Source organism: Microcaecilia unicolor, chromosome 10 (assembly GCF_901765095.1).
Source record: "Microcaecilia unicolor chromosome 10, aMicUni1.1, whole genome shotgun sequence".
Taxonomy (NCBI): Eukaryota; Metazoa; Chordata; class Amphibia; order Gymnophiona; family Siphonopidae; genus Microcaecilia; species Microcaecilia unicolor.
This window is the reverse complement of record NC_044040.1, coordinates 145,108,112-145,131,841: the sequence shown is the minus strand read 5'-3', so window position 1 is coordinate 145,131,841 and position 23,730 is coordinate 145,108,112. Positions and strand designations below refer to the sequence as shown.

Genomic DNA, 23,730 nt, shown 5'->3' with positions numbered 1-23,730 from the left:
TCATAGTCAAATTACCTCGTTACACTCAGAGTTAGCATAGCACCACTCAAATTTGAAGGCCAAACTATTGTAATAGTACCACATCTGAGTAAAAATACAGCGTAAGACCTCATCTTAAGGAGATCAATGCTTGTTTTGGATTACTATACTTGTCTGTATGAGGGTAACTTTCAATAACTCCACTAAAGATTTCACTGAACCAGATGAGCTTGCAAAATACTTGGAACCTATAATGCCTACTCAAATTGACAAAACTTGAGTGTATAAGTCTTCTCTGTGTCTTATTTCAGCTTGCAGTCTCTTTTTGCAAGCTGGCACTCAGCACTAATCTTCACAGATACTTGATAAAAATACTTAACCTTCTTTGGTACATTCTATTTTGTGTTATTTACATATGTATATCCTTATAATCTACACACATCTAATGTTCATCTGCTGTATCTGAATTACCTTTGGTATAATTGCTTTGATTTGCATTGTTCCATAATTATTTGACTGACAATATTTTCAGTTATAACTCTCAGTATTTGCTGTTCCACAGTAAGGGATGTAGACAGGATGATATACAAAATTAGTACTGACTTTATGACTGTGTTATTTGCTGTTTGAGCTCCCCATATATGCTACACCTGCTGATCTTACTGACCCATGGTTTTTATCACCCATGTACTATGTTTATGCATGGGTTCAAGGTAAAACATGGATATTTTCTCCATTCTAATTATGCTGTGAAATATGTTCTACAAATTATTTCTTGTGTTCTTAATGTCACTTAAATGTGTATCCCTCAGTGTCGAAGGTATTTACAACCCCATAAAGAGAACTAAAATATTAAACTAGCTCATTAAATTTTCTCCAGATATTGCTCTACTCCAAGAGGCTCATTTGTCCACTGCTGAGTCTCTTAAACTTTCTTGTCGATGGACTTACCCTCTTCTCTACTCACCAGCAGATGGAAAAAAATGGCACTTTAATCCTGATCACGAAAAGAGCAGACATTCAAATGTTAACCCATATCGCTGATACTTGCAGACATTGAATTAAAACTTCTTTAAGTGTAACAACAAACTAACGATTATCAATGTAGATGTGCCCAACATGGACAGTCTTGAATTCTTTGATTCCATCGCTAACCTACTTGCACTTGAAGGTGGCACCCCCTGCATGCTAGCTGGAGATGTCAATCTGATTATAAACTCTCAATAGGACAGAAAATCATCTGCATCATATAAAAAGAGAAAAGTCTGGTTCAAACTAATGGATATTGCTCAATTAAACCTGGTGGATCATTGGTGCCTTCAACACCCCTCTGAGAGGTGTTTTTTTTTCTCCTCTCCTCACTCTTCTTATACCCATATTGATTTTTTTTTTCTAATATCCAGTCACCTCCTACAATATGTTACTTACATGGACACTGAATCAATATCAGTCTCAGATCATGCTCTTATTGCCTTACATCTGACAGATGTACCCACCTATAATAAACAAACTATATGGTGCTTCAGTTCCTCGTTATTAGATGAACCGGGTTACCATGAACATATTGAAATGTCCATCAACAACTACTTTGAACTGAACAAAGTTGAGGACACTGACTGGTTTACCACCTGGGATGCCTTCAAAGCATTTATAAGAGGTGTAATCATATTCTTTTCTGCCAACTTGAAAAAAAATGTGTCAACAAGGAGATAAATGATCTGGAATGTGAAATCAAATGACTAGCAAGCATTCATAAACAGTGTCCCACTGACATGAATGTCTTGGGCATCCTTGACATGTCCCTCTTGATGGATAGGACATCTTAGATGACTTGTTGTTGATCTGTGTGTTGTTGGATGGGGTTTGATATAATATTTTAATGAGATTGATAGCTTGTTGTGAGAAGTCAAACCACTGAAGAGTGTCATAGAAAAAAGGCCATTCGACTGTCGAAGGCCTCCTCAGCATCCAAGCCAACGGCAACTACTGAAACTGTGAAAGACATTGAAAACTGCTTGCATATTCCTTGATCTTTTATACCTGATCCATTCCCATATGGAAGAATAATTTCTTTAAAATACAAGGCAGAGTTACAAATTGGAAGCTATGACAAGCTTTAGGTATTTTGCTAATGCAAAAGAATCACTGGTTATCATTCCAAAAACTTCAGGATCTTAATGGACTACTGAAACAGAATTTTAAATGGATTCAACTTATCCATTGTCTATCAGTGGCCAGCAAAACTCTTCACATGTAGGATTCCATGCCAACCGTTACCGCCTTCTGTAAATTAATCTCTACTAACAAAGGGGCTATATCCAAATGGTATAAATTACTTCAACTTCAAAAGTACCCCAGCCGTACAGGCACTGAAGGTGTATGAGAAAAAGATCTAAATACCACATTAACAGAAAAACAATGGGCACATCTTTGGCTCTCTAACACAAAAGCTTTATATTCTGCTTCCATCACTCAATCTATATACTTTGTCATGCACAGGGCAATCTGGACCCCTTACAAACTCTCTAAACTCAAACCATCTGACAAGGGCATCTGCTGGTCTTGCAATACCAAACTGGGCACTTTGTCACAGCTTCTGTTTTACTGCCCACAACCTCGTAACTATTGGTACCAGGTATGAAACACTGTCAGTTCTGTTCTGAACATCACTGAAACCCTGACCTAAAATATAATCCTTTTGAGCAATCTTGGTTTAACATAATCTCTGCCTGATCATATTTTTTGTTGCCATTTAGTTTATACTGCACCACAGGAAAAGCTTTAATGCATTAGATTACAATGAATGGTGAAACTCTCTCTGCTTGTTTGCCAAGTATGAAAAATATATAGCAGCAAAGTCTGACTATCTTTTGTCATGGATTAAGATATGACAACCCATGACTTTATAAATTTACCCTGATGACATTGATATATCATCAATGAATGCCTCTCTAATTGATCTCCTGAGTCTTTAGATCAGTTTTATATCTATATTATGTATATTGATAATCACAGCAAGTTAGTAACTGTATACAATCTATTGGATTACAAATACCCATGTCTTCTTGACCTTTTTTCTTGCTAATGTTAATGTGGTACAATTGTTACTAGTACCTTATCTGTAATTGTTCTCATGCTTAAATACTTAATAAATATATTTGAACTTAAAGAAAAAATGCTTGTTAAAATAATTACTTTCTAAGCAGCTGGAGTGGAACTCAATGTAGAATTTTGTTTGGGACTTTGTCTTTAAAGTAGCTGTGCAGTTCAGAAATTCAATCTGTCCCTGAGAGTCTGTGTCCTCTGAATCTAGAAAGGGAAAGGAAAAGCAATGTTTCAACAAAGGAGCTGAAAGATTAAAGAAAACATTCAAATAGAAATACAGTTTTGTTTCAAGTTATTGATGATTTAAACCACATTTTAACACTTACTATTTTTAGAGACAAATTGTGATGTGACCCCTACTTCAAAGGAAGCAAAGACAGGGGAATGATCACTTGTCATGATGTCTGTGGTGCAGCCTGCAATAGGAAAAAATGTTTTGTCATTATCTTGTGGTAACACAAATAGTAAAATGATAAAAGGTGCAAGTGCGACATAGATGCCTGTCATTTTGGAAACATAGACATCTCTGTTCTTCCAGTTAGGAACAGAGCCCATAATCATGTGGCACTATCAATTTCATGGGGGGTGGGGTGGAGAAACTGGGGGATTTAGGGGGCATCTTCCACTAATCCCTCCTGAATAGTGCTGCCCAAAACAAGCACTTTTACAAAATCTAGATGTGCCCAGGATCATGAGTAAATCCCAATGTTGATCTTGGTGCTCATAGACATGCATTCCCCCTTTTGAAATGGGGAATACACATGTATATTTTGGCCCTGACCTAGCCCCGCCCAAACCACACTTCCTTGTCATTTCTACATGTAAATCCTTGCTGCCTAAAATCAGGTTTTCTATGTCTATTTGATAAGCACATGTAAATGTCAGTATTTACACATGTAAATCACAAGTAGGGCTTCCAAATAACCACCGTAGGGAAGAAGTTACCGGTAAAAGGCAAGTTTTCATTGCACCCTGATTTACTATGGAGTTTCTCTGTACCGGTTAGTGATTTCCATGGTAAAGGACTAATGCTGCCTGTAAGCTACCTTGCATGCAGTGTTAGTCCATTGGCCCGGGAACCGATAGGTGCACCATTTGAGGGAAGGGGCTGGCAAGGGCAGGAGTGACTAGGGATTGCTCCTGCCCACAGACCCACTAGATCACCATTACTGCCCAGTTGGCTCCAAGAGTAGGGGGGGAAGTCCTTTGGGCGGGGTGGGGGTTTGACTGGAGGGCTTAGGTATGGGGGGTTGTGTTTATAGTTTTAAAATCCTGGTTTTAAAATCCTCCTGGAGTAGCAGTACCATCATCATTACTGTTACCTAACAATAAGTCTTATTAGTCGAATTAGAATCTAGGGTTCTAGGAGTTATACTAGATTCATCACTGCAATATAGTTCCCAAATAAACCATCTTGGTACAGAACCTTTTTCAGATTATGGCAATTAAGATTAATAAGAGCTTTTTTTTATATATACTGAAACATTTACTCTTTTAGTTTAGTTGCTTATTCTTCCTTATCTAGATTACTGTAATGTCCTTTTTGCAGGCCTATCTGCTAGCCATTTAAGGAAGTTACAACTAATGCAAAACACTGCAGCTTGGCTGATTTTTGGAATTTCTAAGTTTACTAGTTATCAATAGAAATCAAACAAAATAAAACATGGAAAAGAAAATAAGATGATACCTTTTTTATTGGACATAACCTAATACATTTCTTGATTAGCTTTCGAAGGTTGCCCTTCTTCGTCAGATCGGAAATAAGCAAATGTGCTAGCTGACAGTGTATATAAGTGAAAACATTCAAGCATTACTATGACAGTCTGACAGGGTGGGAGGATGGGGGTGGGTAGGAGGTATGCATGGAGACATCAAAGCATATCATTGATATTCTAGCAGGATGGGTGTGGATAGGTGAGGGGTGGGGTGATCAACAGAGACATACAGCTTTATGGTTTATAATGGGCTAGGAACCCCAGATCCTTGTTAAGTTCTTTCTGTTGGGTGTTAAAATATTCAATCATTCTGACTTCAAAGGTCTTACGTTCTTGTATGGTTTTAAAGTTACCTTTCAGGATTCTCACTGTGAAGTCACTGGTACAGTGTGCTGGTCCTGTAAAATGCTGACCAACAGGTGTGGGAACCCTACTAGCACCAGTATTGTTCATGTGATGTCATGTAAATTGAATCTTGTCTTAAGCATCTGGACTTAACAAGGATCTGGGGTTCCTAGCCCATTATAAACCATAAAGCTGTATGTCTCTATTGATCACCCCACCCCTCACCTATCCACACCCATCCTGTTAGAATATCAATGATATGCTTTGATGTCCCCATGCATACCTCCTACCCACCCCCATCCTCCCACCCTGTCAGACTGTCATAGTAATGCTTGAATGCTTTCACTTATATACACTGTCAGCTAGCACATTTGCTTATTTCCGATCTGACGAAGAAGGGCAACCTTCGAAAGCTAATCAAGAAATGTATTAAGTTATGTCCAATAAAAAAGGTATCATCTTATTTTCCTTTCCATGTTTTATTTTGTTTGATTTCTATTGATAACCTTAAGAGTGGACTAACACGGCTACCACACTCCTCTACTTAAGTTTGCTAGTGTATCTAGTTATGTTGTTCAATTACACTGGCTTCTGGTTAGAGAGAGGATCCTATTTAAAGTAGCCTGTATTTTTTATCAGATGGTATATTACTGACTAATGCTATTAGCATTCCTTTATTTGGGACGTCGTATTGCCTGCTTGACAGGCTTATTCTTCGTCCACCTTCTTGCAGCAATCTGCGTTTTGTCAGGGTGGCTAAGACTATGTTTTCATCTATAGGTGTTAATCTTTAGAATTCATTTCCTACTTTACTACGACTTGAGCAGAGCTACTGGAAATTCAGAAAAAATTTTTTTTAATTCTTTTTGATCATAATTTGGTTGATATCTAATCCTGTGAGATCTTATTTGTAAATTTTATTGTATAATGAATTGAACCCATATCGGGGCTATAGTGGTCTATAAGCATTGTATTGGTATTGGTTCAGGGGAGGCAGCAGATGGGGGGGGTGGGTTGGGGATTATGATCAAGGAGTAAGGGATCATGATCTGGGGATGGCGAGTGAAGCACTGCGGGCCCTGTTAGATGCAGCTGAGGGGCATCAGGCCTCACTTTGAGGCCCAGTGCTCTTGGGATGGTAAAATAACCACTGCTTTTGGCTGGATTTATTTTACCATCATTATTGGGCTATAATGTGACTTGCAGTATGCACGCAACATTCATCACAAGTTGCGTTACGGCAGTTACATAGTAATGAGCTGCCCAGATGGCTTTATGTGATTAACGTGCAGCACTACTAAATATGGCTGTTCATCTTTTTAAGCTCCTTGTTCTTTTAATATTTTAATTTTTTTCAGTATTTTTTAAAATGATTTCTATTCATTTTATTTTTTATTTTTCATTTTTTATTGTTACTAATTATGTTATAAAGGATACTTTATATTTGTGTGCATGTATGTTTATTTGTTTTATCTGTAAATTTTAGACTCAGGCAGGCACTATTGCTGAAACACAGTGCCATGTCAATTTGATTTAATCCATTTGTGGAATAAAGTAAATATCATGTTCTCCATCTACAGGGCTTCATTGGAACAGTTTTGTGGGTCACGCTACTCCCCCTTCTGACTTGTTTTGTTTGTAGTGGATCTTGTTTCCCCACTCCAGTGCTTTATTTCTACTGTCCATTATTTTAGACGTGGACATCCCTTCCCCTTCTGAAATCAGAAGCTCAGGACTCTCCCAGTGAACTTTTAACATTTTCTAAGGTTGCTTATGGAAAGTTTGGGGTGTAGTCCCAGGGGCGTAGCCACGGGTGGGCCTGGATGGGCCCAGGCCCAGCCACTTTCCCTCCAGGCCTGCCCAACCAACGTCCGCCCCGCCCCCACCTGCTTACCAGCTCCGTCGACGGACGGAGAGACGACCCTCTTCTGCCACCCGGCAATGGCATCCAGCCTTCAAAAAGAAAAGCGAAGAAGCGCGTCGTGTCTGCTCTGCACTGCGCTCATCGCGTCGGCCCGTCAATCACTGTGTCCCGCCCTCTGATGTAACTTCCTATTTCCTCGAGGGTGGGACACAGTGATTGAAGGGCTGACGCGACGAGTGCAATGCAGAGCTGACGCAAGGCGCTTCTTCGCTTTTCGTTTTGAAGACTGGGTGCCGGGTGGCAGAAGAGGGTCATCTCTTCGTCGACGGAGCTGGTACGTTTGCTTACTATTTATAAGAGAACCCCTTGTATTTTGTATGATTTGCTGATTGGGTATCTCTCCCTCTAATTACTATCAAGTTGTATGGCAGCCATATCAGTTTTAAATAGTGCCATTTTGGGGCTAGTGTGTGTTTGCATATGCAGATACTTGTCTAGGGATAGACATATAATATACAGATATCTTATGGGGTTTTAAAATGTGGATTCAGGTTTGTGCAGTTGTTTTTAGCTGGCTATTTAGCAACTCACCAGATTTATGAATATAGACTGAGCTGTTTTTATGACCCCTGGTATAGTCAATATGCTTATTGGGACTTTAACTTTTTTTGTATTCTCCATTTGCTAATAAGTGGATCAATATTTAATGGCAGCAGTGAACCCCATTTCTTAAAATGCTGACTGTAGCATTTTGAAAAAAAATACATATGTTGAATGTCACATTCAGGGCAATCCCAAGAAACACTACTCACACCTAGTGCCCACCCATATTAACTCTGGGCCCACCCAAAATGTCAGGTCTGGCTACGCCACTGGTCCACCCTGATTGTAAAAGGGATAGAAAGTAAAAACCTTTCTAGATTGGGATCTGCTAGAAGGTGAATTCTTCTTCTTATTTGAGCTAAGAGTTTCTTTTCTACCTCCTGAGATCTCCTTGGGGAGGTTCTTATCATAGTCCATGCAATACAGATGTCTAAATGTCAGGTTTCAGATGTCTAAAACATAAGTAGAACTTCTAAAATAATCACCTTTGTATCATATTTAGAAGAGTAAACAAGTCAGACACTCAAGTATCAAGGTTTTCCTGATGACCTGTGAATGCTGTAAGTTAAAAGTCTAGATACAAAGAAACCGGTTGTTGTACAACTCTATATCATAAAGCTTTTGCTCAGTGCTTTCTATGTCTGCAGCAGTTTGGACATTAATGCACATTCCCTGCTTATAAAAAGGGTGGACAGAATTAGGAAAAGTGAATTGGAGTTCAAGAAATGAGAGGTTCTTGCTGTCTACCTATGCCGTTCCTCTTGGCCTCTTGAACTGCATTTATTTTCTGAATGACGGAGGTAGGAAGTGAAAGCAAGGCAAATTCAGTCAGCAGAATCTATATAAATAAAATCCCCCCTCAGACGTTCTGAAGCTCACTCCATCTGTGGCAGTGAAGCCCTGATCTCCTGTCCTCCTGGTAGGCTAGGCTATTCGGACTACTCACCCTCAGTCATAGACCCGCACTCAGCCACGCCCATCTGGACCGTAGGCCACGCCCCATCTGCACATAAAATGCACCCTCAACGTTCTAAACCACACTCTGAGGCTTCAACAGTTCATATGTTCGAAGCTCTGTAACCATTTTTAAGCACACTACATCTCTGCCCCGCCCTCACCTATCAGAGAAGGGAGTTTTTAAGCACACTACATCTCTGCCCCGCCCTGACCTATCAGAGAAAGAAGGAGTGTCACAGCTGCACCGCTCTGACCTATTAAAGGGAATTGAAACAGGAAAAGGGAGGAGCGTCACACCGAATGACGGACCTATCAGAGGGAACTCAAATAGAAGGGAGGAGCGTCAGAGGCCAAGGGGACGGCCGTATCTACGGGTGGGCCTGCCAATTTCATCCCAGGCCCGCCCACCCAAGCGCACACACTGCAGCAGCTGACCTTGCCCTTGCGACACCACCCTCTGTCCCCGCTCACTCCTGGTCGCCACTGGACCCGCTGCTCTTCTCTCCCTCTCCCCTCCCGAGTCACCCCCCCTCCCCCTCACCCACCCTCCTCCACCAAATGGCCAATGGACCACTCTCTCCACTCCCTCCCACTTGCCCCTGTACCCGCTATTCTCTCCCTCCCCCCTCCAGTCGCTGCTCCACCCCCGTGATGACGTCGAGGGCGCTCATAGGTTTCCTTGCTTTGTGTTCCCTCTGTCCCCGCTCCCTCCTGCTCGCCACTGGATCCGCTCCTCTTCTCTCCCTCCCCCCTCCCGAGTCACCGCTTGCCCCCTCCCCCTCACCCACCCTCCTCCACGAAATGGCCAATGGACCGCTCTCTCCACTCCCTCCCACTCGCCCCTGCACCCGCTATTCTCTCCCTCCCCCCTCCAGAGTCGCTGCTCCAAACAACATTTCCACCCGCCCCGCCCTCGCGTCTACACGTCATTACGTCGAGGGCAGGTGATGATAACACAATACAAACGGAGTTCCACACTGTCTTGATCGGCGCCGCGGAGGTGTGCGAGGGTGACACCGAAGAAAATGCAGCGGCGTTAGGTAAACAAATAAACGCACACAAGTGCACTCCTTCCTCCAACACTTCACAGAGAACAGACGATTAGCCAAAACTATCAACACACACAGCTAAACTCCTTACTCCAGCAGTTCACACAGAAGACACGGTTACCATGCTATGCAGCACTGACATAACTCCCCTTCACTGGCAGGCAGGCAGGTAAGGAAGGGGGGTGGGCCACTCCTTACTCCACCAGTTCACACAGAACAGAGGATTACCATGCTATGCAGCACTGACATGACTCCCCTTCACTGGCAGGCACGCAGGCAAGGAAGGAGGGAGGGAATGGGGGGAGGGGCCACACCCTGCCACTCACTCAGGGAAGGGGGGGAGGAGCGAAACCCTGCCACACACTCTCATTCACACACACACACACACTCTCTCTCTCTCTCTCTCACAAACACACTCGCCCACGATCACTCTCTCTCAGTCACAAACACACGCTTCCATCTGCCAGGCACACAGGAAACGAAGGAAGGAGGCCGCCCTAGGGAAAGGGACACACCCTGACACACAGTGGCCCAGGAGGGGGCCCACCCTGGAACACACTCTCATTCCCACACACACTCTCTCTCTCTCTCTCACAAACACACACTTGCACCTGGGAGGGTAGGAGGGAGGGGGGCCACCCTGGCACAAAATCCCTTTCAAAACATTCATTGCACAAAACAAATACCTTGCTAGTGCCCGTTTCATTGCTCTCAGAAATGGGCCTTTTTTTACTAGTCCTTTATAAAAGAACAATTTTCCTCTACATCTGCACTTTGAAAGGTGGGACAGGTGGGGTGGTGCTAACCAGGGAGCTATAATATCTGAATACAACTGCTGCTACTGCAGGACATAGCATTTATTACTCACCATAAGACTGACACACCACATGCACCAGTGGGTATGATTTCCAGAGGATTCGATCACACCAAGATGGCAAATTGTATTTTATCTACAAACCAAGAAGTGCAAGCAAATACTAGGGATTATCATTAGCATAAAATTAAAAGGACTTCTTAGAATAGCAATTACTCTCTGATCATGTATTGTACAGTTTTCTATGGCTCAGTAAAAGGGGTTCAGCTTTTAATCCTTCACCCAGAAGACTGTAACTTACTCCTGATGTTTTCTGTTTGGTGTAAACATATTTCTCCCGAGTGCATCTTTCAAAACGGTAGGTAGGAGGAAAAGTGATTTCTTCTTCCTCTGAAATAAACAAAAACAAAATAAACCAAACAAAAGGCCTTTTATGAATACTGCAACCTGTGAATGAATCCCCCAGCAAAGACTGTTTCTGTGGAAACCATTATAAAGAACAAAATTATCCAACACATCGAAAAACATGGTTTAATGGGACAGAATCAACATGGTTTCAGCCAAGGGAAATGTTGCATTTTATGCATAAATAAGTGGATAAAGGAAAACTGATTGATATATTTTATCTAGATTTTCAGAAGGTGTTTGACAAAGTCCTTCATTAGAAAATTAAAAATCCATGAGATAAGAAGCAGTGTTCTGTTGTGGATTGGGAACTGGCTAAAATATATAAAACAGAGTAAGGTTAAGTGGACAGTCCTCTACTGAGTGCCGGTAGGCTTTTCCTATGCCCGTGCCTGTAGGCTGAGTCTGTGTACAGCTGGTTCACTGCTCATTTTATGGGCAGTCTTTACCCTCCTGCCCAGTGAACCAGCTGTACACAGACTCAACCTACAGGCACGGGCATAGGAAAAGCCTACCGGCACTTGAACTAAGATAAGTGTCTTTTTTCATTTAAGCTCACTTGATGATAGCTGAGCCTGAAATTTATTTTTGAATGGAGATACTTTAGAAATGATCCAATGATGTATTGAATACCAAGTTTTTTGTAAAACGTATTTTGTGGGCAGTACTCCATCTCAGAAGGTTTTTTTTTAAATGGCCAATGATGAAGAGAGGATCTTTTCGATCTGGTTAGCTCTGTAGGTATACCATATCCTTGAGCACTTTGCGGCCGTTTTTCCTTCTTTAGAAATCTCTTTGGGGCGGAATTTCAGGCATTAGTATCCAGATGATATCATCATTTTCTGGGATTCAATATATTTTTTTGTATTTTCAAGCGATTTGTTGATCCTACCCCCCCCCCCCCCAATAATAGTTTAGTGAATTCAAACATATTAACCCACATTAATACCTACAAAAATGTCCTTTGAGGAACAATGGACCCCACTCAGACAAAAGATATACCAGATAGAAATCTGACAGCACTTTCAAAAAAAAGGACATCCAACAAGGCCATCACAGTTGACCTCAATGCCCTAGACCACGGATTCTCAACCCAGTCCACGAGACACATGTACAGCCAGTCAGGTTTTCAGGATATTCATAATATGCATGAGATAGGTTTCCATACAGTGGGAGTAATGTTTGCAAATTTATCTCATGTGTATTCATTCTGAAAATCTGAATGGCTAGGTGTGTCCTGAGGACTGAGTTGAGAACCACTAGCCTACATGGTTGATACATACGTAAATCTGCAGAGATAATTGCAGAGACATTATTATTCAAAAGTTTAAAAAACAGCAGCAAAATCTTGAATTGGATTCTTCAGGCAACAGCCACTGCCTTGTCACATTGTTTCACTGCCTTGAGATCCTCAGACACTATCACCCTAAGATCTCTCTCCTGATCCGTGCGTGTCAGTCTGTCACCCCTCTAGTGCATACAGCTCTTTTGGATTTTTATACCCCAAGTGCATCACTTTGCACTTATTTGTATTAAATTTTAACTGCCAAACATTTGACCATTCTTCCAATTTTTGTAGATCCACTTCCTCTGGGGAGTCCACTCTTGCAAATCTTGGTGTCATCTGCAAAAAAGCAAATTTCATTCTAACCCTTCAGCAATGTTGCTCACAAATGCGAATAGAATTGGTCCCAGTACCAATCCTTGAGGCACTCCACTACTTATATTTCTATCCTCTGAGTAAACTCCATTTACCACTACCTTCTGCCATCTGTCAGTCAACCACTTCCCAATCCAGTTCACCACTTTATGAAATCCAAGTAGACTACACCTAGCACATGTCCACTATTCATTTCTCTGGTCACCCAGTCAAAAAAATCAGTTAGATTGTTTGGCACGATTTTCCTTTGGTAAAACCATGTCACCTCGGATCTTGTAACCCACTGGATTCCAGTAATATCCTTAAGCATTGCCTCCATTACCTTTCCAATCACTGAAGTAAGGCTTACTGGACTATAGTTTTCCACTTCTTCTCTGTCTCCACTTTTGTGAAGAGGGATCACATCTGCTTTTCTCCAATCCCATGGAACCTCCCCCATCTGCAAGGATTTATTAAAAAAATCTTTAAGAGGACCCACCAGAACCTCTCTGAGCTCCCTCAAGATTCTGGGATGGATCCCATCCGGCCCTGTGGTTTTGTCTACTTTCAGCTTTTCAAGTTGTTGAAGTTGTTCATAAATGCTTTCTTTTGCAAACAGTTCAATTCCAACTTCATTTTTATATGCATCTTTATCAGCCAAGTGAGGTCCTACTCCAGGATTTTCTTTGGTGGAGACAGAAGTATTTAAGCACATCTGTTTTGTCCTCATCACTCTCTACACAGTGGTTCGTAGCAATCTTTCAGTCTTACAATTACATTTCTAGCCTTCCTCTGTTCATTAATATAAGTAAAAGTCCTGATACCCTTCTTTATCTTTTTAGCCATTTGTTCTTCCACCAGAGTCTTTAACAGCTGTATTTCTCTCTTCACTTCTTTGTTTTATCTGGTAATCTCTTCCGTGTTCCTCTTGTGTTCTTTTGTATTTCATGAATGCCACCTCTTTTGCCTTTATTTTGTCAGTGACTTGTTTGGTGAACCATATTGGTTTCCTTTTTCTCTTGTTCTTGTTTACCTTCCTTATATGAAGATCTGTTGCTGATTTTATAGTTCCTTTCAGTTTGAACCACAGATCCTCCACCGCTCCTATGTCCTTCTATCTCATCAGTTATTTTTTCAGTTACTCCTCCATTTTAACAGTCAGTATGCTTAAAATCCAGGATGTTGTGCTTTGTGTGTCTGCTTTCCACTTTAGCTCTTACATTACACCATACCCTTGTGGTTTGTGGGTTCTGTCACCATTTGTCTCAGCAGTACAGTTTGAAAAGCATCCACAATCTCTCTACTTCTTTCCAATTCCACAGATGGGACCTTCCAATCGCATTTGGTGGATTAAAATCTCCCAGAAACAGTAACCCCCCCCCCAGCGCTGTAGCGAGGGCGGCTGACACCCGGGGCGGGTCGCCGCTACGCACCCCCCCTCGGCGCGCACCCTCCCCCCCGAGCGCGTTCTTACTTGCATTAGGAAGCGAGGGGCGGGTGAGAGGTTCGATGCACCCTCCACTGCATGTTGCTGGGAGCTGCGTCGGCTCCGTTGGTTCCTTGCTCTCTCTGCCCCGGAACAGGAAGTAACCTGTTCCGGGGCAGAGAGAGCAGGGAACCGGCGGAGCCGACACCCCCCCAGCGGCGTACACCAGGGGCAGACGGCCCCACCGCCCCCCTTCCTACGCCACTGCCCCCCCCTTCATTCCCAAATTTGGATGTCTATAACTAAATATTTGTCCAACTTCTGTTTGTGTTGGTGATCTGTAGACAACACCCATGTAGATGGATGTTCCATCTTCTCTTTGTAAAACAATCCATATTGCTTCTTCCTCTCTTCAGGTCCCTTGCATTTCAGCCGCTTTAATATTGTTTTCGCACATAAAACTACTCCTCCACCTTTCCTACCTTCTCTATCTTTCCTAAATAGGCTATTGCTCATTATGTTTGCATCCCATTCATGCTAGTCATTAAATCATGTCTCTGTGATTAAAACAATATACAAGTTTGCCTGTAACATCAGGGCTTGCAGGGCTATAGCCAAGAGTTCATGCAACTTTGTAGCATAAACCAGTGGTTCTCAAACCTGGTCCGGGAGGTACCTCAGCCAGTCAGGTTTTCAGGATTCCCACAATGAATATTCATGAGAGAGATTTGCATGTACTGCCTTCAGTGCATGCAAATCACTTTCATAAATATTCATTGTGAATATCCTAAAAACCGGACTGGCTGGGGTGCCTCCAGGACCAGGTTTGGGAACTGGCATAGACTGTGTGCATTTGTGAGCATAGCTTTCCAGTTACATATTGTCTCTCTCACCCTCTATTTATCCTTCTACCTAGTTTCCCTATCTACCTTCTTGCTGATTCAAATAAGTTCTTGTATATCACTAATATCCCCTCTTCAGGGTTCATTGCGGTTTACATTCTAGGTGAGACAAAAGCAGATAGTGTTAACGTTAGGTATGAGAAGCATTAGAGACCACTTGTGTAATGCATGAGATTTAAAACATTAAAGGAAAGGATAATGGATGATACTAGGAAGTAGAAGTCATGATGGATTATTATGAAGCAGTCTTTGGAAAGAAAAGCGTTTTTAGCCTCTTCCTGAAGTTGAGGCAGCTGTTTTCTGTTCTGATCAGTGGCGTAGCCAGACCTGACATTTTGAGTGGGCCCAGAGCTAATATGGGTGGGCACTATGTATATATAGGTGTGAGTAGTTTTTTTTGGGATCCTAAATCATTTTTAATAAACAGTCTGCCCAACAGCTGTCCTACAGCAACATAAACCACATACATATTCGGAACCTATGCTGCAAACCTTAAAACCACCATACCGAGAATACAAAACACTCAGGACTAATATAGCAATTCTACCATACCATAAGCAGTCATTTCTACGAGTCACACAAGGAAAAGGAAAGCATCACAGTGAGCACTAGAACATCAATTCACCTATTGTAAAACGAAACCAGACAGAATAGTACAGATCGTCAATCCTGCACAGTCAATGCCAACTGAAAGCCATGTCTTTTTCACAAACACAGATACACCCTAATCCACTATAAAATAAGTAATCATAAACTCTCTATTTAGACAAAAATTAAACTGAACCCCCGATGCCAGACTCTGCATACAATGCAACACCACAGAAACAGAAAATGTCCCCTAGTACTGTGCAAAATATAAAGACAGCAGATGTAAATTTGAAAAAACTAACAAATACCAATCACCACGTTACAAATTAACAAATAGAAATAAAACAAATATAGAAAATAAAATAATACCATTTTATTAGACTAATACATTTAGCTGTCAGAGGCCAAAACCTTCTTCCTCAGGTCAATACAGTATAGTGCTGTTACAGTATCCTATCCTGACCTAAGGAAGGGGGCTTTGTTCTCCGAAAGTTTGTCAAAATGTATTAAAATTAGTCCAATAAAAAGATTACCTTATACTACTTTATCCTAAAGCAAAAAAATAAATATATATATATTATTTACAGTTTGTTGTCTGGTTTCTGCTTTCCTCATCTTCTTTTCGCTGTCTTCCTTCCATCCAGCATCTGTCTTCATTCTTTCTCTGCCATCTAGTGTCTGCCCTCTCTGCTGTCCCCTCCATCCAATGTCTGCCCTCTCTCCCTGCCCCTTCCATGCACATCTGCCCTCTATCTCTGCCCCTTCCATCCACCATCTGCCCCTGTCTGCCCTCTCTCTCTCCCCCTTCCATTCACTTTCTGCCCTTTCTATCCCTTCCATCCACTGTCTGCCCTTTCTCTCTGCCCCTTCAATCCACCATTTGCCCTCCCTCTCCCATCCATCCACGGTCTGCCCTCCCTCTCACTCCCCCTTCCATCCAGGATCTGTCCCCTCTCTCTGCCCCTTTTTTTCAGCCCCCAGTTCCAGCCCCCTTATTCCACCTGCCCCTAGTTCTAGCCCCAGCCCACATCTCCCACCTGCCCCCCTTTTCAGCCCCCAGTTTCAGCTCCACTATCCCACCAGCCCCCAGTTTCAGCCCCAGCCCTTTTCTCCCACCAGTCCCGAGATTCAGCCCCCAGCCACTTCTCCCTGTCCCCTTTTCAGCCCCCAGTTTCAACCCCAGCCCTTTTCTCTCACCAGTCCCGAGCTTCAGCTTCAGCCCCAGCCACTTCTCCCTGTCCCCTTTTCAGCCCCCAGTCTCCACAGTTTCAGCCCCTGCCCCCTTTCAGCCCCCAGTTCCAGTGCTAGCCCCCTTATCCCACCTACCCTCCTTTTCAGCCCCCAGTTCCAGCCCCCTTCATCCACATGCCTTGCATTAGCCCCCCCCCCCTTTTCAGCCCCAGACTCCCAGCTGCCCCAGGCATGCAAAATTTTCCTACCAGCCCCAGGCATGGTCCCTATTTTCCCTACTGGCCCCTTCTCAGATCCCAGTTCCAGCCCCCTTCTCCCATCTGAGACCCCCTCCCTCCCCTTCTCCCATCTGAGACCCGACACCCTCCCCTCATCTGAGACCCCCCCGACCAGACTACCAGCGACATCAACAGCCCTCTTAGTTCTCCTCCTGCCACCACCCTGCCTTAAAAAAAAATCTGTGAAGCCGTTTCGCAGGCAGCGATTCGCGTCTGCCCTGCGTGCATTGCAAAAGAAGGAAATCGCCTCGTCATCTTCGGGCCTTCCCTCACTGTGTCCCACCCTGATTGTTTTTTACATGCTCGATTTTCCAGCGCTGACTAGGTGGGCCTGAGTTGTGATTGGGTGGTGCCCCTGGGAATAGGTAGAGAGTTTCATATTTTGTCTTCAAGGAAGGGGAATAGAGAGCTGAAAATCTTCTGATTTCGAATTGTTTTTTGAAATGGTGATGCTAGCATTAGTTGTTGTTTCAGTCTATTAGACTGGACCAGACATAGCGAAGTGGTGGTCTTAGTCAGCAGTTCAGAAGTGAAGCCCTGTAAGACTGAAAAACTAAACAAGCAGCTTTGAACCCAAGTCCTTCTGCTATGGGAAGCCAGTGCACTTTGTTTAGATGAGTCGAAACACTAGTATTATCTATTCAATTTGTATATTAGTCTTGCAGCTGTATTCTGTATGATTTGCAGTTTTTTCTGATATTGACACTTAATGCCGAGAAATAGAATGTTACAGTAATCCAAGTGAGGTAGGACTAACATTTGGACTAATAGTGCAAAGGCTTTTTGATCAAAGAATGGTCTGACTAGGCGTAGCTGTCTCATTTTGAATAGTGTTTTCTTCCATAGCTGATAAATATGGGAAGAGAAGGTGAGTGAAGAATCAAGCAATTCCCCTAGTACTCTGGTTTCAGATTTCACTTTAAAGCTTTGACTACTGGACAAAGATATTGATGATAGGACCTCAACTCCCTTATTTTAGAACCACAGGACCTTGTTTTTTTTTTTTTGCATATTCAGTTTATTGGTCAGGGTCCATCTTTGTTTGATGCTCTAACTGGTAAGAGAAGCAGGATGTCATCCCTGTAGGATAATAGTAGTTCATTAAGTCCCAAGTGTATTGAGGCAAGGGATGACATAAAGAGGTTGAAAAGGATCAGTGAGAGGGGAGATTCCAGTGGGATCCTGGAGTTAGTAGACCAGTAGTTGGTTGTTTTCCTTGACAGAATAGATTCGATTTGAAAGGAATTCACTGAACCATTTGAGCACAGTCCCTGTTATTCCTATCTGATTCAGGCATTCAAGTAGCAACATTTTGTCAACCACATCGAATGCCAATATATCGAATTGGAGAAGAATTATTGGTCACCTTGCATAGGTGTTGTTTGACATATGTAGTTAGAACTAGTAGCAATGTTTCCATACTATGTGATGATCTGAAGCCAAATTGTGACCAGTGTAAAATAGAAAATATTTCCAGATAAAAAGAGATTTGTTTACTAATGTAGGATTCTAATGCTTTAGTAAAAAGGGGTATGCTTGCCACTGGATGGTAGTTTGCAGGTGATGTTACATCTAGCCCACATCCCTTCAGTAGTGGAGTGAGAACAATTTTGCCCTTATCAGGAGGAAGAGAGCCAGTTTTTAACAGCTCATTGAGATCATTGAGTAACCAGTTTACTGCTTTCAAAGGGATAGATTTGAGTATGTATTTTGGGCATTGATCTAGGGAGCAGTTGGCTCGGGAGCATTTCAACAGTATTGATCTTATGATAGGTGATAGGTAAGTTGCTAAGATGGTTTATTTTAATTCTTTCTCCACTGCTGTCACTTTTGCTGTTGGTTTTGATGGTGGTGACCTCTGAAATTTATCTGCTTAAATGCCTAGAAATGTATTGCTTGTATTTCTCCCTAAGGATCCTTTTTCCTGTGTCAGAAAGATCACAGTCAATAGTTTGAAAGAAAGATGCAGAGATCTACTTAAAGAAGCTAAGCTGAATTACTTGTTTAGCTGAGTTTAAACCTTAAGGCTAATTATTTACGGAGGTTTTTTGGGCCGATGATGAGGAAGTCCAGCTCCCCATAGACCAAGTTGTATGTCTGGGGGCTTCTCAAGGCCTTTTTCCTCCTAATACTAATGTGTGTTTGCTAGTTGTATTTTGAGAACCCATTTGATTGTGGTCAGAAAGATGTAACCCATCATTACAAAATAGCCTTTTGCTTTTCCATATATTGCCCCATCCTCCTATGTATTTAAAACTCTTTTAGCACCAGGTTTTGAGCTGAAGGTCGCAAAACAGTGCATGGTTCGGGATAAGGTATCTTGCAAGGATACTTCACAAACAGGGAAGATAGGGTTCCTGGATAGTGAGGTTGCACAACAGACCGTGGTAGGCCAGGTGTCCTTAAATACAACTAAAGATCAGACAAAAGTGGGCAAATCAATAGTGTCAAGCACTAAGCATCATGCAAATAGGAACAACAAAAATACTCTGAAAAGTCTATATGCAAATGCTACGAGTCTAAGAAATAAGATGGGAGAGTTGGAATATATTGCACTAAATGAAAAATTGGACATAATAGGCATTACTGAGACCTGGTGGAAGGAGGAGAACCAGTGGAACACTGTCATACCGGGGTACAAAGTATATCGTAGTGATAGGCAGGACCGGACTGGTGGAGGGGTAGCATTGTATATTAACGAGAGCCTTTACTCAAATAGATTACAAATTCAGCAGGACACAAATCTACTACTACTACTACTACTACTATTTAGCATTTCTATAGCGCTACAAGGCATACGCAGCGCTGCACAAACATAGAAGAAAGACAGTCCCTGCTCAAAGAGCTTACAATCTAATAGACAAAAAATAAATAAAGTAAGCAAATCAAATCAATTAATGTGGACGGGAAGGAAGAGAGGAGGGTAGGTGGAGGCAAGTGGTTACAAGTGGTTACGAGTCAAAAGCAATGTTAAAGAGGTGGGCTTTCAGTCTAGATTTAAAGGTGGCCAAGGATGGGGCAAGACGTAGGGGCTCAGGAAGTTTATTCCAGGCGTAGGGTGCAGCGAGACAGAAGGCACGAAGTCTGGAGTTGGCAGTAGTGGAGAAGGGAACAGATAAGAAGGATTTATCCATGGAGCGGAGTGCACGGGAAGGGGTGTAGGGAAGGACGAGTGTGGAGAGATACTGGGGAGCAGCAGAGTGAGTACATTTATAGGTTAGTAGAAGAAGTTTGAACAGGATGCGAAAACGGATAGGGAGCCAGTGAAGGGTCTTGAGGAGAGGGGTAGTATGAGTAAAGCGACCCTGGCGGAAGATGAGACGGGCAGCAGAGTTTTGAACCGACTGGAGAGGGGAGAGGTGACTAAGTGGGAGGCCAGCAAAAAGCAGATTGCAGTAGTCTAAACGAGAGGTGACAAGGGTGTGGATGAGGGTTTTGGTAGAGTGCTCGGAAAGAAAGGAGCGGATTTTACGGATGTTGTAAAGAAAGAAACGACAGGTCTTGGCAATCTGCTGGATATGAGCAGAGAAGGAGAGAGAAGAGTCAAAGATGACCCCAAGGTTTCGAGCTGAGGAGACAGGGAGAATGAGAGAGCCATCAACAGAAATGGAAAACGGGGGGAGCGGGGAGGTGGGTTTGAATCATTGTGGGTTGAAATTCCATGTAGAAAAGGAAAAAGGACGGTGATAGGAGTGTACTACCATCCGCCTCGCCAGGATGAGCAGGTAGACGCAGAAATGATAAAAGAAATCAGAGACGCAAACAAAATGGGCAATGTGATAATAATGGGTGACTTCAATTACCCAAATATAGACTGGGTAAATATAACATCAGGACACGCTAGAGAGGTACAATTGCTTGATGAAATCAAGGACAGCTTTATGGAGCAGCTGGTGCAGGAGCCGACGAGAGAAGGAAAAATTCTAGACTTGGTCCTTAGTGGAGCGCATGATCTAGTGAGGGACATTATGGTACTGGGGCCGCTTGATAACAGTGATCATAATATGATCAGTTTTGATATCAACCTTGAAGTAACTATACATAGGAAGTCAAATACGTTAGCGTTTAACTTTAAAAAAGGAGACTATGATAGAATGAGAAGAACGGTAAAAAAAAAAAGAGGGGCAACTGAGAGGGTAAAAACTATACAACAGGCGTGGATGATGTTCAAAAGTACCATCCTAGAGGCCCAGGCCAAACATATTCCGCGAATTACAAAAGAAAGACGGAAGTCCAAAAGACTGCCGGCGTGGTTGAAAAGTGAGGTGAAGGAAGCTATTAGGGCTAAAAGAAACGCCTTCAGAAAATGGAAGAAGGAACCGTCTGAAAATAACAAGAAGCAATATAAGGAGTGTCAAAGCAAATGCAAGGCACAGACAAAGAAGGGCAAGAGAGATTATGAAAAAAAGATAGCATTAGAGGCAAAAAAACATAGTAAAATTTTTTTCGGTATATTAAAAGCAGGAAGCCGGCAAGAAAATTGGTTGGGCCGCTGGATGACCGAGGGGTAAAAGGGGCGATCAAGGATGACAAAGACGTAGCGGAGAGATTGAATGAATTCTTTGCTTCAGTCTTCACCGAGGAAGATTTGGGTGGGATACCGGTGTCGGAAATGGTATTTCAAGTGGACGGGTCAGAGAAACTTACTGAATTCACAGTAAACCTGGAGGACGTAATGGGGCAGTTCAGCAAACTGAAGAGTAGCAAATCTCCTGGACCGGACGGTATACATCCTAGAGTACTGATAGAACTGAAAAATGAGCTTGAGGAGCTTCTGTTAGTGATATGTAATTTATCCTTAAAATCGGGCGTGGTACCGGAAGATTGGAGGGTGGCCAATGTAACACCGATTTTTAAAAAAGGTTCCAGGGGAGATCTTGGAAATTATAGACCGGTGAGTCTGACGTCGGTGCCAGGGACAATGGTAGAGGCTATTATTAAAAACAAAATTACAGAGCACATCCAAGGACACGGACTACTGAGACCAAGTCAGCACGGCTTTTGTGTGGGGAAATCTTGCCTGACCAATTTATTTCAATTCTTTGAAGGAGTAAACAAACATGTGGACAAAGGGGAGCCGGTTGATATTGTGTATCTGGATTTTCAAAAAGCGTTTGATAAGGTACCTCATGAAAGGCTACAGAGGAAATTGGAGGCTCATAGGATAGGAGGAAATGTCCTATTGTGGATTAAAACCTGGTTGAAGGATAGGAAACAGAGAGTGGGGTTAAATAGGCAGTATTCACAATGGAAAAGGGTAGTTAGTGGGGTTCCTCAGGGGTCAGTGCTAGGACCGCTGCTTTTTAATATATTTATAAATGATTTAGAGATGGGAGTAACCAGCGAGGTAATTAAATTTGCTGATGACACAAAGTTATTCAAAGTCGTTAACTCGCGACAGGATTGTGAAAAATTACAGAAGGACCTTATGAGACTTGGAGACTGGGCGGCTAAATGGCAGATGACGTTTAATGTAAACAAGTGCAAGGTGATGCATGTGGGAAAAAAGAACCCGAATTATAGCTACGTCATGCAAGGTTCCACGTTAGGAGTTACGGACCAAGAAAGGGATCTGGGTGTCGTCGTTGATAATACACTGAAACCTTCTGCTAAGTGTGCTGCTGCGGCTAGGAATGCGAATAGAATGTTGGGTATTATTAGGAAAGGTATGGAGAACAGATGTGAGGATGTTATAATGCCGTTGTATCGCTCCATGGTGCGACCGCACCTTGAGTATTGTGTTCAATTCTGGTTGCCGCATCTCAAGAACGATATAGTAGAACTGGAAAAGGTGCAGCGAAGGGCGACAAAAATGATAGCGGGGATGGGACGATTTCCATATGAAGAACGACTAAGGAGGCTAGGGCTTTTCAGCTTGGAAAAGAGACGGCTGAGGGGAGACACGATAGAGGTATATAAAATAATGAGTGGAGTGGAACAGGTGGATGTGAAGTGTCTGTTCACGCTTTCCAAAAATACTAGGACTAGGGGGCATGCGATGAAACTACAGTGTAGTAAATTTAAAACAAATAGGAGAAAACTTTTCTTCACCCAACGCATAACTAAACTCTGGAATTCGTTGCCGGAGAACGTAGTGAAGGCGGTTAGCTTGGCAGAGTTTTAAAAGGGGTTGGACGGTTTCCTAAAGGAGAAGTCCATAGACCGCTACTAAATGGACTTGGAAAAAATCCACAATTTCAGGAATAACTTGTATAAAATGTTTGTACGTTTGGGTAGCTTGTCAGGTGCCCTTGACCTGGATTGGCCGCTGTTGGGTACAGGATGCTGGGCTCGATAGACCTTTGGTCTTTTCCCAGTATGGCATTACTTATGTACTTATGCACCTATTGACATTCTCTCTATTTTGTAGTATTTCCTTACCCTTTCCATAGGCAGGGTTTCAGAAAAAGCCACAGTCCTTACCAAAGACCTCTACCCTTCCCCAAGCCTATGGAAAGCTCTCTGTACTATAGGTATGCTATCCCTGGCCAGGCCATTTGTTCCTATGTGTATTACAATATCAACCTTAGAATCTTTACTCTTTATTTGGTTTGCACTTCCTCTAGCTGAGGAGCCTGGAAGGCATAGTACTTTGTTGGGGGCCCAAGAAGTCCCCTTCCAATTTAATGTCTCAGATAATGGAGTCCCCTAGCAGCAAGACCTTTTGCTTTTGAGATGTTTTGTCTATATACTGGCCGCTGCTGCTCCACAGGAGAAGCAGCAGCGGCCAGACAGCGTTAGTATTAGCGGCTGTGGGTGGCGAGGGAGTTGATGTGCCCGAGAGGGGGGGGGGGGGGGGGTAGGGGCTTGGGTGTTGCGCCGAGGGGGGGGTACTGAGAGCTGATTGGTAGGCAGGGGGAGGAGTAGGGA

General features: G+C 42.8%; 1 protein-coding gene across 1 annotated transcript in view; it reads right to left on the bottom strand.

Annotated features, from left to right (window-relative positions):
- The window catches only part of INPP5D (inositol polyphosphate-5-phosphatase D), a 420,594-nt gene that overhangs the window by 55,357 nt on the left and 341,507 nt on the right, over positions 1 to 23,730 (bottom strand). Inside the window, exons 17-20 of the mRNA XM_030216155.1 lie at positions 10,733 to 10,821; positions 10,486 to 10,567; positions 3,411 to 3,500; positions 3,175 to 3,288 (exon numbers count right to left, since the gene is read on the bottom strand). Of these exons, the coding sequence (XP_030072015.1) occupies positions 3,175 to 3,288; positions 3,411 to 3,500; positions 10,486 to 10,567; positions 10,733 to 10,821 (375 nt within the window). The remainder of the gene's footprint in view (positions 1 to 3,174; positions 3,289 to 3,410; positions 3,501 to 10,485; positions 10,568 to 10,732; positions 10,822 to 23,730) is intronic.